The 12,588-nt window shown below is 50.3% G+C and overlaps 1 protein-coding gene across 9 annotated transcripts in view; it reads left to right on the forward strand.

The window, feature by feature from the left end:
• PHACTR4 (phosphatase and actin regulator 4) overlaps nucleotides 1-12,588 on the forward strand; it is a 65,902-nt gene that overhangs the window by 42,827 nt on the left and 10,487 nt on the right. For 8 of the 9 annotated variants that reach the window (XM_065650750.1, XM_065650752.1, XM_065650749.1 and 5 more), the window contains 4 exons: nucleotides 7,472-7,648; nucleotides 8,083-8,163; nucleotides 11,184-11,348; nucleotides 11,814-12,173. In XM_065650750.1, the coding sequence (XP_065506822.1) occupies nucleotides 7,472-7,648; nucleotides 8,083-8,163; nucleotides 11,184-11,348; nucleotides 11,814-12,173 (783 nt within the window). Of the gene's footprint in view, nucleotides 1-7,098; nucleotides 7,130-7,471; nucleotides 7,649-8,082; nucleotides 8,164-11,183; nucleotides 11,349-11,813; nucleotides 12,174-12,588 lie in introns of those variants that run through there. The other variant, XM_065650757.1, reaches the window with a different exon arrangement.

A 12,588-nucleotide genomic window follows, 5' to 3' on the forward strand; every position in this document is an offset into this window, starting at 1 on the left:
ACTTGACATTTGCACATGGAGAACTCCCTGAGATACAGATTTTATTTTTTTCCCCTGTTTTTTCATTTTCATAACTTTGAACCTACCACGTGTTTTTAGGGCTCAGATTAAACCGGCGATTCTCTCTTCCCCACCCCCAGTTCAATCCAGTCTTGTTCAAGAGCTGCTAAAAATAAGTGATACTGAGAGTGGAAGGGAGAAGTAAAACTTCAGTCCTACTGTCCATGGAGATTAACAGCATCTTCTCCTTGGATTTCTGTGCTGTTTGAAGCCGACCTGTTCAGTTTTGGGCTCTTTCTCACCAGGCACCAGAGCCGGTGGTGATTTTGGGGGGAGCGGGCTCACTCGGTGTAATGACGTTGTCCTTTGCTGGAGACCAGCAGACCTGGTGCTTCCACAAATGGGCATTTCTGTCAGAAGTCTTTTCTCATGGCACATCGTTCCTCCCGAATAAACTGTGACCTTGAAGAGATGGTTCTTGTCTTAACTTGGGCAGGAAGGAAAAGACTTGGGAAGATTGTGGTGATCAGGTACATACAAAAGACAAGGAAGCCGAGGGCTGGGACTATTTGAGGCTGTTTTGTGACCACAACATTTTATTGCTTTAAGGTCAGGATTCGCGTCCTCCCTGGACCACTCGGGCAATGCACGTGGAGTTTTTAAAGCTGTTATAGGAAGCTTAGAAATATTTACCTAAAGTGCTTTTTTTTTTTTTTTTTAAATACTTCCACCTTAACAGCATTTCCCTCAAAAGACTCTTTGTTTGCTTCTCGAGTTGTAGCTGTTTACTTGAAAGCTTTTTGGATTCTTTCACGGCTCTGCCCGGCACAACAAAGCCGAAGAGGAGGGAACCGAATTATTCTCGGCCGGTGCATGGAGGCTGTTTTGCAGCGGGAGGGTTTGCGGGGGCCTGCGGTCCAGGCTGGGCTGCAGAATGCGCCTCAGGTGCCCTGGCCCCAGTGTGAGCAGCAGCACAAGTTCTCATGCACCTCTTGGGAAACGAGCTTCTCAGCAAAAGCCCCTCGTGCACCTTTAGGGAACAAGCCCAAAAATCTGTTCTAGCAGAATTTCCGATGCGTTTTCAAGTGTAACGTAGGAAAGTAAGAGGTGATTAAGCCAAAGTGTTGGGAGTTGCTGCGTGGCGTTGAAGTGCCTCATTTGGCTGAGGGCTTTTTAGCTCTCAGCTAAGCGTTTCTAGTCTTGCTGAGTCTCAGTGCTGCAGTTCCGTGAGCCTTGAGGCTACGACTGTGAGACAGAACGATCCTGGTGAGCTCCTTGGGAGCAGAAACTCGGGGGGATTGTGGCAATCCTGTAGTAGCTACTCTGGTAAGAGGTGGATCAGGTGTTGGGTGAACTGTGGTTTGCAGATGGAAAGAATGTGGCTCAAGCTCATGATTTACGCACTGTGCGCATCCTGTTACAAAGCAAAATACTGATGCTTGTTTCCTTTGCAAGGATGTCTCTTAATTAATATAGAATTTAGCAGATCTTAACGTCTTGGGGCAAAGAGCCTGTTTTAGTGTAGGCAGTGGTGAGATGCATCTTTTGGAGCCGAAGTGTATTCCAGCAACTCTTGGATGTCTGCAGAGAGATTTGGGGGAGAAAAGCAGCATGTTTGCAGTCTTTTCCGAGCAGCTTTGGTCTGCAGTCCTGTCCTGGGGCTCCCTGACCCTCATCCTGAAAGGCTTGTGCCATTTTCTTCATGAACACTGCAAATCACAAGTTTTCCTTCCAGGCACGTAGCAATATAATACGAATTGTCAGCATCTGCGATGCAGTTCTTTGATTTCTTCCCAGCCTTCAGTCTTGCTTTGTTAGGGTCTCTAGCTTGGGCGTTGAAGTGATTTTTAGTTTCTGCAATGGTGTGCCAGTTAAAAACCAAATAAACTTCTCCACAGCCACGCTGGCTTTGGACGCTGTGTGGCCCGAGTTGAAATGGCTTAAAAATTCACAGGATTAATTCTGTGGTGACCTATACTACATGCAGTTTGGGGTTAATTTTTTTTTAATAAAGCACATCAGAGGCGCCGCTATCTCGTGTATCTCACTTTGACAGATGGTCCTTAATAAAGAAAACGCTTTTTGTTAATTTGTGTTGGTACCTGGTGCATTTTGCCGGGCCGGTAGTGCGTTGCTGTACAAACGCGTATTCTGGGGCTTAATCTCTGAAGATGGGGATTAACTGTATTTGCTGATGTGATGGCTCTCCCTCCCTTACACCACGATGTGGTCATTAAACCATTACATTTATATGTTGGTATTTCCTAAACGTCAGCTGCTCGCTGTCGTGAGCGGCCCACGTGCGTGACAAAGGTCTGAACGTGGGTGATATTTTTAATTGACCCACGGATCCTGGCTCTGCTGGTTCTGACCCAATGAGAGGAGCGGTAGAACTGAAAGCTTTGCCGTATTGAATAGGAACGGCTGCCCCAAGCCTGACAAAAGCTTTGGGAACAGGTGACACACGCAGCACTGACCGTGTGATGAGCTTGGAGACCAACCGTTGAGTCTCCAGCTTCTTCCATTGAAATGGTTTCTCTTCTCTGGAAAAACAAACCATGACAGCAGCAGCTCAACGCCACCCATGTTCTTGCACAACAGTTTGCACCTAACGCAAGGCGTGGTGAGAAAAGAGGGTTTTTTCCGTCTGCATTCTAACGGCAAGAATTGAGTGTAAATGTGTGGAGCAGGGGAGAGGGTTTGGAGGAGCAGCTGCTGGACAATCGTGTCCAGGCACCGCCGGAGCTTTCTGCTGCCTTGGCTCTCCAGGCTCTGCCAATTTTGGGACATTTCTCCAGACTATTTCAGTCTAAACATTCTGGGTTAATGCAAATCTGCTGTTTCAACAGCTCAAATTCACCTGCTTGTTTCAATGGAGCAGGATCGGGGGATGTTGAGTGTTTCAGGGAGAAGATGTGGAATGGCAGCAGGATGTAGGAGGTGCCAGCCAGGTCACAGCTCTGTCCCCACACCAGCTGTGTCCCAGATGTGGCGGGTTGAGTGCTCCAGGGCATCATCTCCAGGAGAAGCGCCCGCTCTTGCCCGGTGCGACGTGCAGAAGTTACCATAGGTGCTTTATTCTGGGATTTTTCTCAACCAAGGTCGTGCATCAGGCGTGTGGTGTCCACGGGGGCTCCGTGGGGCTCTCCCTGCCTCGGGGTCACTTTTTGGAACGGGGAACTTACAGAATCATAGAATGATTTTGGTTGGAAGAGACCATTGAGATCGTCAAGTCTTCCTGTAGTTCTTGCAGAAATGTTAAACAAGGTCGTGCTTTGGCACGGGGGCCCGACAGAGACCTGCGTGTTGGTGAGCTCTTGACCTTCTAATGAGGACTCTGCTGAGTTCATCTACGTCTGTGTGGCCTCATTTAACCTTTTAAATAAATTTTAAATGGGTTTTCCAGCCTGGACCGCGGTGAAGGCGAGGCTGCTCTCTTGAGCATGGCAGGTCAACAGCCTCGGCTGGGTGAGGGCATCGGCTTCCTGATGCCTCTCACCCTTCAGATAAAACCCATCTCATCCTTTTTTTCCCCAAACCATGTGCTGTGTGTCCTCAGCAGTTTCCCAGAGCATGGCTCGGGTCGGAGGGGTTCCAGCCTCGCGTTGCGAAGCGGCTCGGGGACCCCCTGTGCCTGGTGGAGCGGAGCGAGAGGAGACCCGGAGCACCCACCCCGCCTGGGATCCCTTCACGGAGGCAGCTCGGGCAAGAAATATCCTCTCTGCACCATTTCATGGAAATTTGAGCCGGAAACGGGCTGAGAAATGAGGGACCTTTTCTGAGGGAGCATGAGCGCTACCTAATGTGAGCCCTATCTAATGTGAGCTCTGAACAATGAGGTTATTTAAAACACAGATCAGTAAAGCACACCTACAGCTGCTGATCCACCTGCTAATTAGCTGTAAATGTGATTCGTAATTGCATCACAACAGACTGTTTTACATGTCTGTGTCCATGCGGTAATTAGGGAAGGTAAAAGGAAGAGTGCTGTGGAAGGGCGGCCGCTCTCCGCAGAGCTGCACGGAGTAAATCCCATTTGGTATCGGGGCAGAAGTTGCATCCACAGCATCAGTATCGCCTGGTGGGGTGTCGTGGTCTCGATATGTTCACCCTGCTTAGTAACGTGTATTGAGTTTTATTCTACACAGAGTACAGAATCACAGAATGTCAGGGATTGGAAGGGACCTCGAAAGCTCATCCAGTGCAATCCCCCGCCGGAGCAGGAACACCCAGATGAGGTTACACAGAAGGTGTCCAGGCGGGTTGGAATGTCTGCAGAGGAGACTCCACAACCCCCCTGGGCAGCCTGGGCCAGTGTTCCGTCACCCTCAATGAGAAGAAGTTTCTTCTCAAATTTAAGTGGAACCTCTTGTGTTCCAGCTTGAACCCATCACCCCTTGTCTTACTGTTGGTTGTCACCGAGAAGAGCCTGGCTCCATCCTCGTGACACCCACCCTTTATATATTTATAAACATTGATGAGCTCACCCCTCAGTCTCCTCTTCTCCAGCTCAGAGCCCCAGCTCCTCAGCCTTTCCTCACACGGGAGATGCTCCACTCCCTTCAGCATCTTCGTGGCTGCGCTGGACTCTCTCCAGCAGTTCCCTGTCCTTCTGGAACTGAGGGGCCCAGAGCTGGACACAACATTCCAGATGAGGTCTCCCCAGGGCAGAGCAGAGGGGCAGGAGAACCTCTCTGACCTACTGACCACCCCCTTCTAATCCCCCCCAGGTCCCATTGCCCTTCCTGGCCACAAGGGCCCAGTGCTGGCTCATGGTCACCCTGCTGTCCCCAGGACCCCCAGCTCCCTTTCCCCTACACAAGCAAAAGGGATGGTGAAAATGCTTCGGGCTGTGGATTGACGCTGGGAAGGGGTGCGTGGTTTGGCTGTCTCCCCCTTTTCCGTGGCTGTTTTTTAGACACAGAACTGATCATAAAAGAGAAAAAAAAAGTGCTTTCCTGTTGGACAAGGCGCACAGCATGAGCCTACAAGAAGTACTGTTGGATATAGGTGCCGAATGTCATTGTGAAACCCGGCTTTTGCATTAACCTGTGTGATTGCAATTAATGGTGCTCAGGCACCTGGTGTGAAGCTCCACCCCGAGATGGTATTTGATGCGACAGCCAGACCTGGGCTGCAAAACTGCTCCAGAGGCTCTTCCACCCGCAGTCACACTCGTGGGCTCTCCCCACCCTCCTGGTTGGGGATATCGCGTCTCTCCTGCAGTTTCGGCTCATCCCTTCGTGTCCCCAGCTGCTCCGAGGTGCCGGGGAAACGCTCGTCGTTCTCCCTCTAGTTGGAAATGAAGACATCCCAGCTCGCTGAGCTCTCCCTTCATTAATCCGCGGACCTGACGGTTGAGTTTTCTTTTAATTACTTATTTTGCTTAGTGCAGCACTCTGACACGTTGGGTGGCAGGGAGAGCAGAAGTTACATTCCTAAGAGCAGTTTGGGAAGGGATGTGTACGAAGTGAGCTTGGTGCGACTGCCTCCGGCTGCTCCTTGGAAAGGTGATGGAAACGCCTTTGGGATCCAAATTCAGCCCCCAGCTTGTGCCTGGTAAACTGGGGGAACAAAGTGATTATTGCTTTTGAAAATTACACGTACAGCGCAAGGGCTGATGTTCGAGGCTCTGAAGAAAGTGCCTCTAAGCATCCAGACAATTCCTCTTGGGTTTCTGGGAGCTTGAAATGCTATTTTGTTGGGTTTTTATTGTCCCCACTTCTACCCACCCTCCCTCTGGGCAGAAAACCACAGAATAAAGCTGCAGAAAGTCACAGATTAGTGCTGACGTCTTGTGTGTTACTTTCCACCCAATTTCTCTCCTGTTATGAAGCCAGATTTTTTTTTTTTTTTTTTTTGAGGCAGCTCAGATGCTGAATCGATCTGACTTTTTCAAATAAATGTTGGCTGGCATCAGCTTTTCACTGGTTCTGAGTGGGCTTTCTGTTATGGAGATGATTTTAAAAAAGAAAATAAATACAACCAATAAGCAGACTTAAAAACCCCCTCACTGTGAAATCTCAGGAGTCTGAAAGCATAGAATCGTAGAATGATTTTGCTTGGAAAAGACCTTTGAGATCATCAGGTCCAACCGTTAACCCAGCACTGTCAGGTCTCATGCTAAGAAGTGCTGCATGGCGGCAGGTAGAGCTCCATCAAACAACTCGTTGTTCTCCTGTCCTGAGCAATCTGCTTTTTCACCTCCGGGTCTATATACTCGGTGGATATTTGGAGGATATAGCAGATACATTATGAGCTTTTAGTCCTATGAGCAAAATGGCTTTTTCTCAATCCCTTAGCCCCAGGAGATGGGGTTCTTGGCTGAACCTCCGTGGAGCCTTCGGGGCATTGTCTGTTCTGCAGGCTCGTGATCCCAGCTCTCCGGTGATCCCATCTCTCCTGAGATCCCAGCTCTCTCTCTCTTTTGCAAACTCCAGAACATTTGACTTTGAGGCTCAACAACAAGACGCGCGAGTGCAATTTGTAACGCAGCGCCCCAGCCCGCGGGATGTGCCGTTGGGCAGGACGGCGTTTGTAGGGAATCTCCAGGCTCCGTTCTTGATATTTCGTGTTTTCACAGAGTTCTGGGTGCTCCCGTCCAAGGGATTCTCGGGTGGTAAATCACGACCACGCAGCAGCCCCCCAGCTGGCTTCACTTAGCTTGAGTGCACTCTTATATTTTTTTTTTGCAGCCATTACTAGATTCTGCTGATTGTAACTGTTCCCTTATGTTTCATCAAATGGCCAGAAAAACAGCAACACCAGGCACGCCAGAATTGACAGTCACCAGCTTAGCATTTCGTGCTCTAGTTCTGCCTCGCAAGTATTTTTTTCTTTATATGAGCTTTTTTTGTTGCAGCAAGTTGGGGGGTTTTTTTGCGTGTCCCTTCCCACCTCCGTGTCCTTCTGGTGTCGGTCTCCAGAGACCTGGAGCACAGTAGGTGGAGCGCGGGCCTGTATTGTGTTGCTTTCCTGTGTGGTTGTTGCTTTTGGCCAGCTCCGCTGCCCTTATTTATAGAGAGGAAGAATCAGAGCAGCTACATTCTAGCACATACAGCTGTTGTAATGGGTCTGGTAGTTTCAGTGTGTGTAGACAGGCAGGAAAGTAGGCTCCGCAGTCTGGAAGGTATTTGCGTTCGTGTAGTTACTTGTGTCTAGCACCGGTTGCTTCCAATTGAAGATGAGAACCTGCGGCAAAATGATTTGTGTTCCTCAGGCGAAGCTGCGGTGCTGCAAATTTGAACTAATCCTTGTTTCATTGAAAAAGCCTCTTTGTCGGTTCCCCTTTGCACTGTTAACATTGGAAACCCCGCTCTCGCCTCCCCGAGCTAACGTGAGATGCTGGTGGGTTACGTGAAGGCATGGAGTCTTGCTCTTTCTTTGCATGAACGTGCCAGGGGCAGGCTGGCGGGAGGTGGCAGCCGTTCTCTGCAGCACCACGGTAACATCTCTTTTCTTTCCTCTGCAGCCGAAGAGGTGGATCACCCCCCAGCTGATGCCGGCATGGGGGTAGATGTTTTGGAATCAGGCGACACCACGCCTCCTACAAAGAGGAAAAGCAAGTTTTCAAGCTTTGGCAAGATCTTCAAACCCTGGAAGTGGAGGAAAAAGAAAAGCAGTGACAAATTTAAGGAGACTTCGGAAGGTAGAGTGATGGGGCTGGGTCAGCGTCCCTTCCTCCGCTCGGGAAACCTGCCGTGTGGCTGCTGACGAGGGTTCGCTGTCACAAGCCCAAGTGCCGACACACGTTAAGAACCAAAATATGACTTTGCAGGTGCCAGCCCATCACCAGTCTCTCCAGAAACACCTTGCCATGGGGCAGGAGTTTCAGACAAATACATTCTTTTCTTGCGAAGAAACCTCCCCAAGCAGCTGTGGGGAGGGAGGGTTTGCTCCAGCGTCACCAATCTAGTGTGAAGTGCAGGTCTGAACGTGCCGTTCCTCCTCCCTCCTCCTAATCCATGCAAAAACACTGCAATTTGAAGCCTTTATTTCCCCCAGAGGATCCCTTTAAAAAAGTATCTTGTACTTCTAGCTTGCCCTGTTTTCTGAGTGCTTTTTTTTCCAATTTAATATCAGTTCTAGAGCGAAAGATTTCTATGCGAAAGCCAAGAGAGGAGCTGGTAAAAAGAGGGGTTCTGTTGGAAGACCCTGAGCAGGGTGAGTCTGCAAATGAACTTCTCCTCCTGTCTGTGTTCTGTGTAGCTGATCTTCCTCTGGCAAAACCTCACCTTTGCAGCCATTCTTTTTTGGGAGATAAATTTAAGGGCTCTTTGTGAGTGTTTTTCCTGTCTTGCGCTTTTCAAGATAGTCTTTCGTCTGACTTTTGTACCTGGCGAGGAAGGCAGCCTGTTTGGTTGGGAAGATACCGCTAAGAAAGCACAGCGTCTGTCTTGGACGTTTTCCTGCCTGCTGCCAGCAGGGAGGGACGGGCTGTCCTGTGTGTCGCTTCTTCTCTTGTCCCTCTTGTACGTGTCCTGCTCTGCTTGTCCTGTTAAGCTGCTCTATCCCATCGTGCTCGCCATCTCCGCCTCGTCCTGATCACGCTCCAGCCCCTGCTGGCCGCTGCGGGAGAGCCGCCGAACCCGGAGCTCAGCTCTGAAGGCCTCAGGCTTGGAAAAATAAACCAACTGATGACTTTTGAGCTGCCTGGGGAGGGACATTTCCACAAAGCGTTACAGGCAAGATGCTTCATGGTGCAGTGCCATAGTTAGTCACGGCTAAGCTTATTGAAGCTCGCCCTGCTGTCAAAGAAGTCTTATCCCCTTTTCTGTCCTCGCTGATGTCTCTGAGTTGGGGCCACCCTGCCAAAATAACTTTTCGGACAGATCAGTTCACCCTCTGGTCACCTGGCTGCGTGGTGGGTGCTGCGGGACGGGGTGGGAATGTGTCACCTCTCGGGTGACAGTGTGGTCTTGCGCTTAGAGCGAAGACAGACTGCACAGGCAGCCTTAACCTGATGCAAGTTTCAGGGTTCTTCTCAGAAGGATGCAAAGTGGAAAAGTGGAGGTGAAAAAGTGGTTTTCAGACCAGGCCACCGAAAGCCAAACTGGAATAGGAAGTGTCTTAACGCAGTTGTTTGCGGCTACGCTGTAATGGATCCATCTACAGCCACCCGCGGGTGTCAGTGCTGGGCTGGAGGAAGAGTTCACTGGGGTACAAACGTGTGAGGCCACAGGATGAACATTTGGAAGAGAGATCAAAGGCTTTGGGTAACAAACTTCCAGCTGGAGATGTCAGAGGAGAGATCTTCCAAACTGTAAGGGTGTCAGAGGAGTGTGGCTAAGATCTGGAATTGTTTTCTGCTTTGAGTCACCTGATCTGGCTTAAGAAGCAGAAGACGGGTCTAATCTGGACAAAGTGCGAAGCCGAGGTACGAGGGAGCAGTCAGTGTTGTCGGGATGGTTAGATTAGAAAGCGCATTATCTTAATCCCTTCTGTGAGCTTAAGACGCTTGGGCAGTCATGAGACGGTGGTGGTAAGTTATTGTATTTGCTTGCAATTATAAAACCCGCTCTTACGAGGTCAGTTAATTTTCTTAGTGGGGGGAAAAAATGCTGGAAACCCTTTGAGATGAGTGAGCGGGACGTAGGGAAGGGGCATGGTGGAGGCTTTCAAACCTGGTGCAGCTGGGAGAGGAGGCCCCGCTGCTCCCCGAGCTGGTGCCAGCGGGTTGCGCTGGGCTCACAGTAAGGAGAGAAGATCACGTTGGATGTTCTTGACCTTGAAGGACATCACTGGAGCTGCAGTGAGGGGGTGTGAGGCCATGGGGAGCGTCCTGCAGCTCCCTGCCAGAGAAGGGCGTGCGAGCTTCGGATGGGCAGGAGAGCAGATCGCGCTGTTCCCGTCTCCCTCGCTGGAAACCTCAACTGGCCAGAGGCAATTGCTGCTATAAAAAGCTCCGGCTCCTCTCTTGAGTTTCAGCCCTGGCTGGGGAGGAAGCTCCTCTTGCTGTCTGTACTTGCTGTGTTTCAGGGCAGGGCAGATAAGTGCGGTCTGCCATCTCCTCTCAGGAACCAAGGCTGGGGTTTGCAGAAATTAAAGCCCAGGGAGCTTTTGGATTCTGGGCATCTTGGCTTTCAGCTTCTGAATAACACCCGGTTAGGGAGGGGGAGGCCTTGGCGGGGAGAGGAGAGGTGAAGAGAGGAGTGGGATAAATCATCAAAAATCAGAGCGACAGAGGATGCTGGGTCTGACACCTGGGGGGCTGTGATGGCATACACAGTAGACTGAAAATGCTGAGGATTTTCCATCAAATTGCTGATGTATCCAAGTTTTCTCAAGTGGGAAAGCAGTCCAAATGGGCAATGTCTCATTAGAGTCGACGCCGAGTCTGGTTTGGGGAATAATATTATCAAGAGTTCGTCCTGTCAGGGCAGTTACAGGGGCAGAGAATGGCTGAGGATTTCCTGATTGTGACCAAGGCTTTAAGTGCTCTCAACAGCATGAGCTAAAAAGAGGATTTTTTTTTTTTTTTCCCCCCAAAAAAGAGATAATATCTAACATTTGGGAAGCTCCACCTGTAAAAGCAGAAATAGTCGAGATGAACTCCGTCAGATTTTGGTAATGTAGCACTGTTACATCTGATTAAAACAAAGGTAAAAGAGTGAGGAGTGCCTTGCTGTGAGATGATTGGGGTGGAGTGGTGGTTTTTGTGCAAACTTCAGGGTAGAAACAAAAGGAAAATAGAGGTGCTTCAGCTGATTTGAAGGCTTTATCAAAACCTGTTATTGCATGTCCAGTAGATCACTTGGCCTAGTGTTGGAATTTGTCTTGCAGCAGAGGATTTGAGAACGCCTGGTGGCGGTGGGTATGTACAGAAGCCGCTGGAGGTTTTTAGCTGTGGCTGCAGCTTCCTCGGGCTGCAGCACAGCTCTGGGCACACTGGTCTTAAATGCAGCAGCATTCTTTCTAGTCAAGGTGATAGATTAAGAGGCTGCTGAAGAAAAAAATACACTTTATGGCGATACAGTGCTGTACTGTTGATAATGAAATCAAGGGCTCTCAGCTACTTGCTGTCGCTGTGCTCTCCGCTGTAGAAGGTAAACTGAGGACCAGCTGTTTCAGAAACCAGAGAGAAGCTGGTGCAGATCGATCGTGGCTCTGTCTGCTCAGCCGTGTCTCCTCCGTCTCACGCCTTCTGAGTGTGTTCTCTTTGCTTCTCTCTTGTCCCCTTGCAGATGGTGAGGAACCAGACAAGCTGAACCCACCTGTGCTGAAGAACGGCCACACCGTCCCCATCGGGGGTCCTGGGGTTTGTAACCTGGGCAGCCAGGAGGAAGAGGCCACGAAGCCACCTGACCTTAAGAAGCCTGTTCCAGCTGAGGAACCAAAGAAGAGGCACGGTAAGAAGCCAGATTTGTGTAAAATCGGTTGCTTCAGGTTCTCCCAGGACCATTAATGGTGATCAATATGGAAAGGGGGAGTGTCAGGAGGATGGAGCCAGGCTCTTCTCGGTGACAACCAATGATAGGACAAGGGGCAATGGGGACAAACTGGAACACAGGAGGTTCCGCTTAAAGATGAGAAGAAACTTCTTCATGGTGAGGGTGGCAGAGCCTGGCCCAGGCTGCCCAGGGAGGTTGTGGCGTCTCCTTCTCTGCAGACATTCCAACCCGCCTGGACACCTTCCTGTGTAACCTCATCTGGGTGTTCCTGCTCCGGCGGGGGATTGCACTGGATGAGCTTTCGAGGTCCCTTCCAATCCCTGACATTCTGCGATGCTGTGACCAGTTCTGAATTCCCACCTGGTTCTTCCCACCCGGCTCTGGGCTCTCCAGCCTCTTAAAATGAGTTGTTTCACTTTGCAGGCTCTTCCAGCAGCCAGTCTGGGCCTGAACTGGAACCACTTCAGGAGCCGTATGTTCCCAAGCAGCCTCTGCTTCCTCCAAAAAGACCTCCCTCCACTTCCCAGGAGGCGAACGAAGTGCAGGACAAGGACCCAATGCCTGCCAACAGCTCTGCAAAAACTGCACCCTCCACCACAGCCCCTGTTACGGCAAAGACAGTCAGTTCCACGGCTGCCCCTTCCCCGGCCCCCAGGACTCTGCCCCCAGCTCTCAGCAGTGCCAACACTACTGCTCCCACCAGTACCACCAGCACAGCTCCTGCCAAACAGCCTCCTGTCCCTCCTCCCAAACCTGTCAACAGAAATAGCAACTCTGTAATAGGTAAGTGCCTCCATAAGTTGGTTTTTTTGTACCCTGGGGTGCTCTGGAGCCCTCACTCTCAGAGTCTCTTCCCTTTGTAAAAGAAGATTTTCAGTATGATGTAGCAAATGTTGTGTAGTGAATGTCTAATCATCTTTCCTGAACGCAGTCCAGTTTGGACTCAGAAGATCTGCCAGTGTTTAGCCAGGGCATTTTCAAACAGTGTAATTACTGGAATCTTCTGCCGTAAGCCATCCCGTCTGTCAGATGTGCGTGTTTCCAACAGCTGCCTGCAGGAGGGAATCCCTGCCTGCAAGGAGAAGGAAAGGCAGTTCTCTTTCAATGGAAGACACTGTCTCTGGATGTTGGTGCTTCGCTGAGGGCTGGGATTCAGCTGCAGACAGCTGGGATGGGTGGATGGTGGATGAGGTTTTTT

The sequence above is a fragment of the Caloenas nicobarica genome, chromosome 23, assembly GCF_036013445.1.
Source record: "Caloenas nicobarica isolate bCalNic1 chromosome 23, bCalNic1.hap1, whole genome shotgun sequence".
Taxonomy (NCBI): domain Eukaryota; kingdom Metazoa; phylum Chordata; class Aves; order Columbiformes; family Columbidae; genus Caloenas; species Caloenas nicobarica.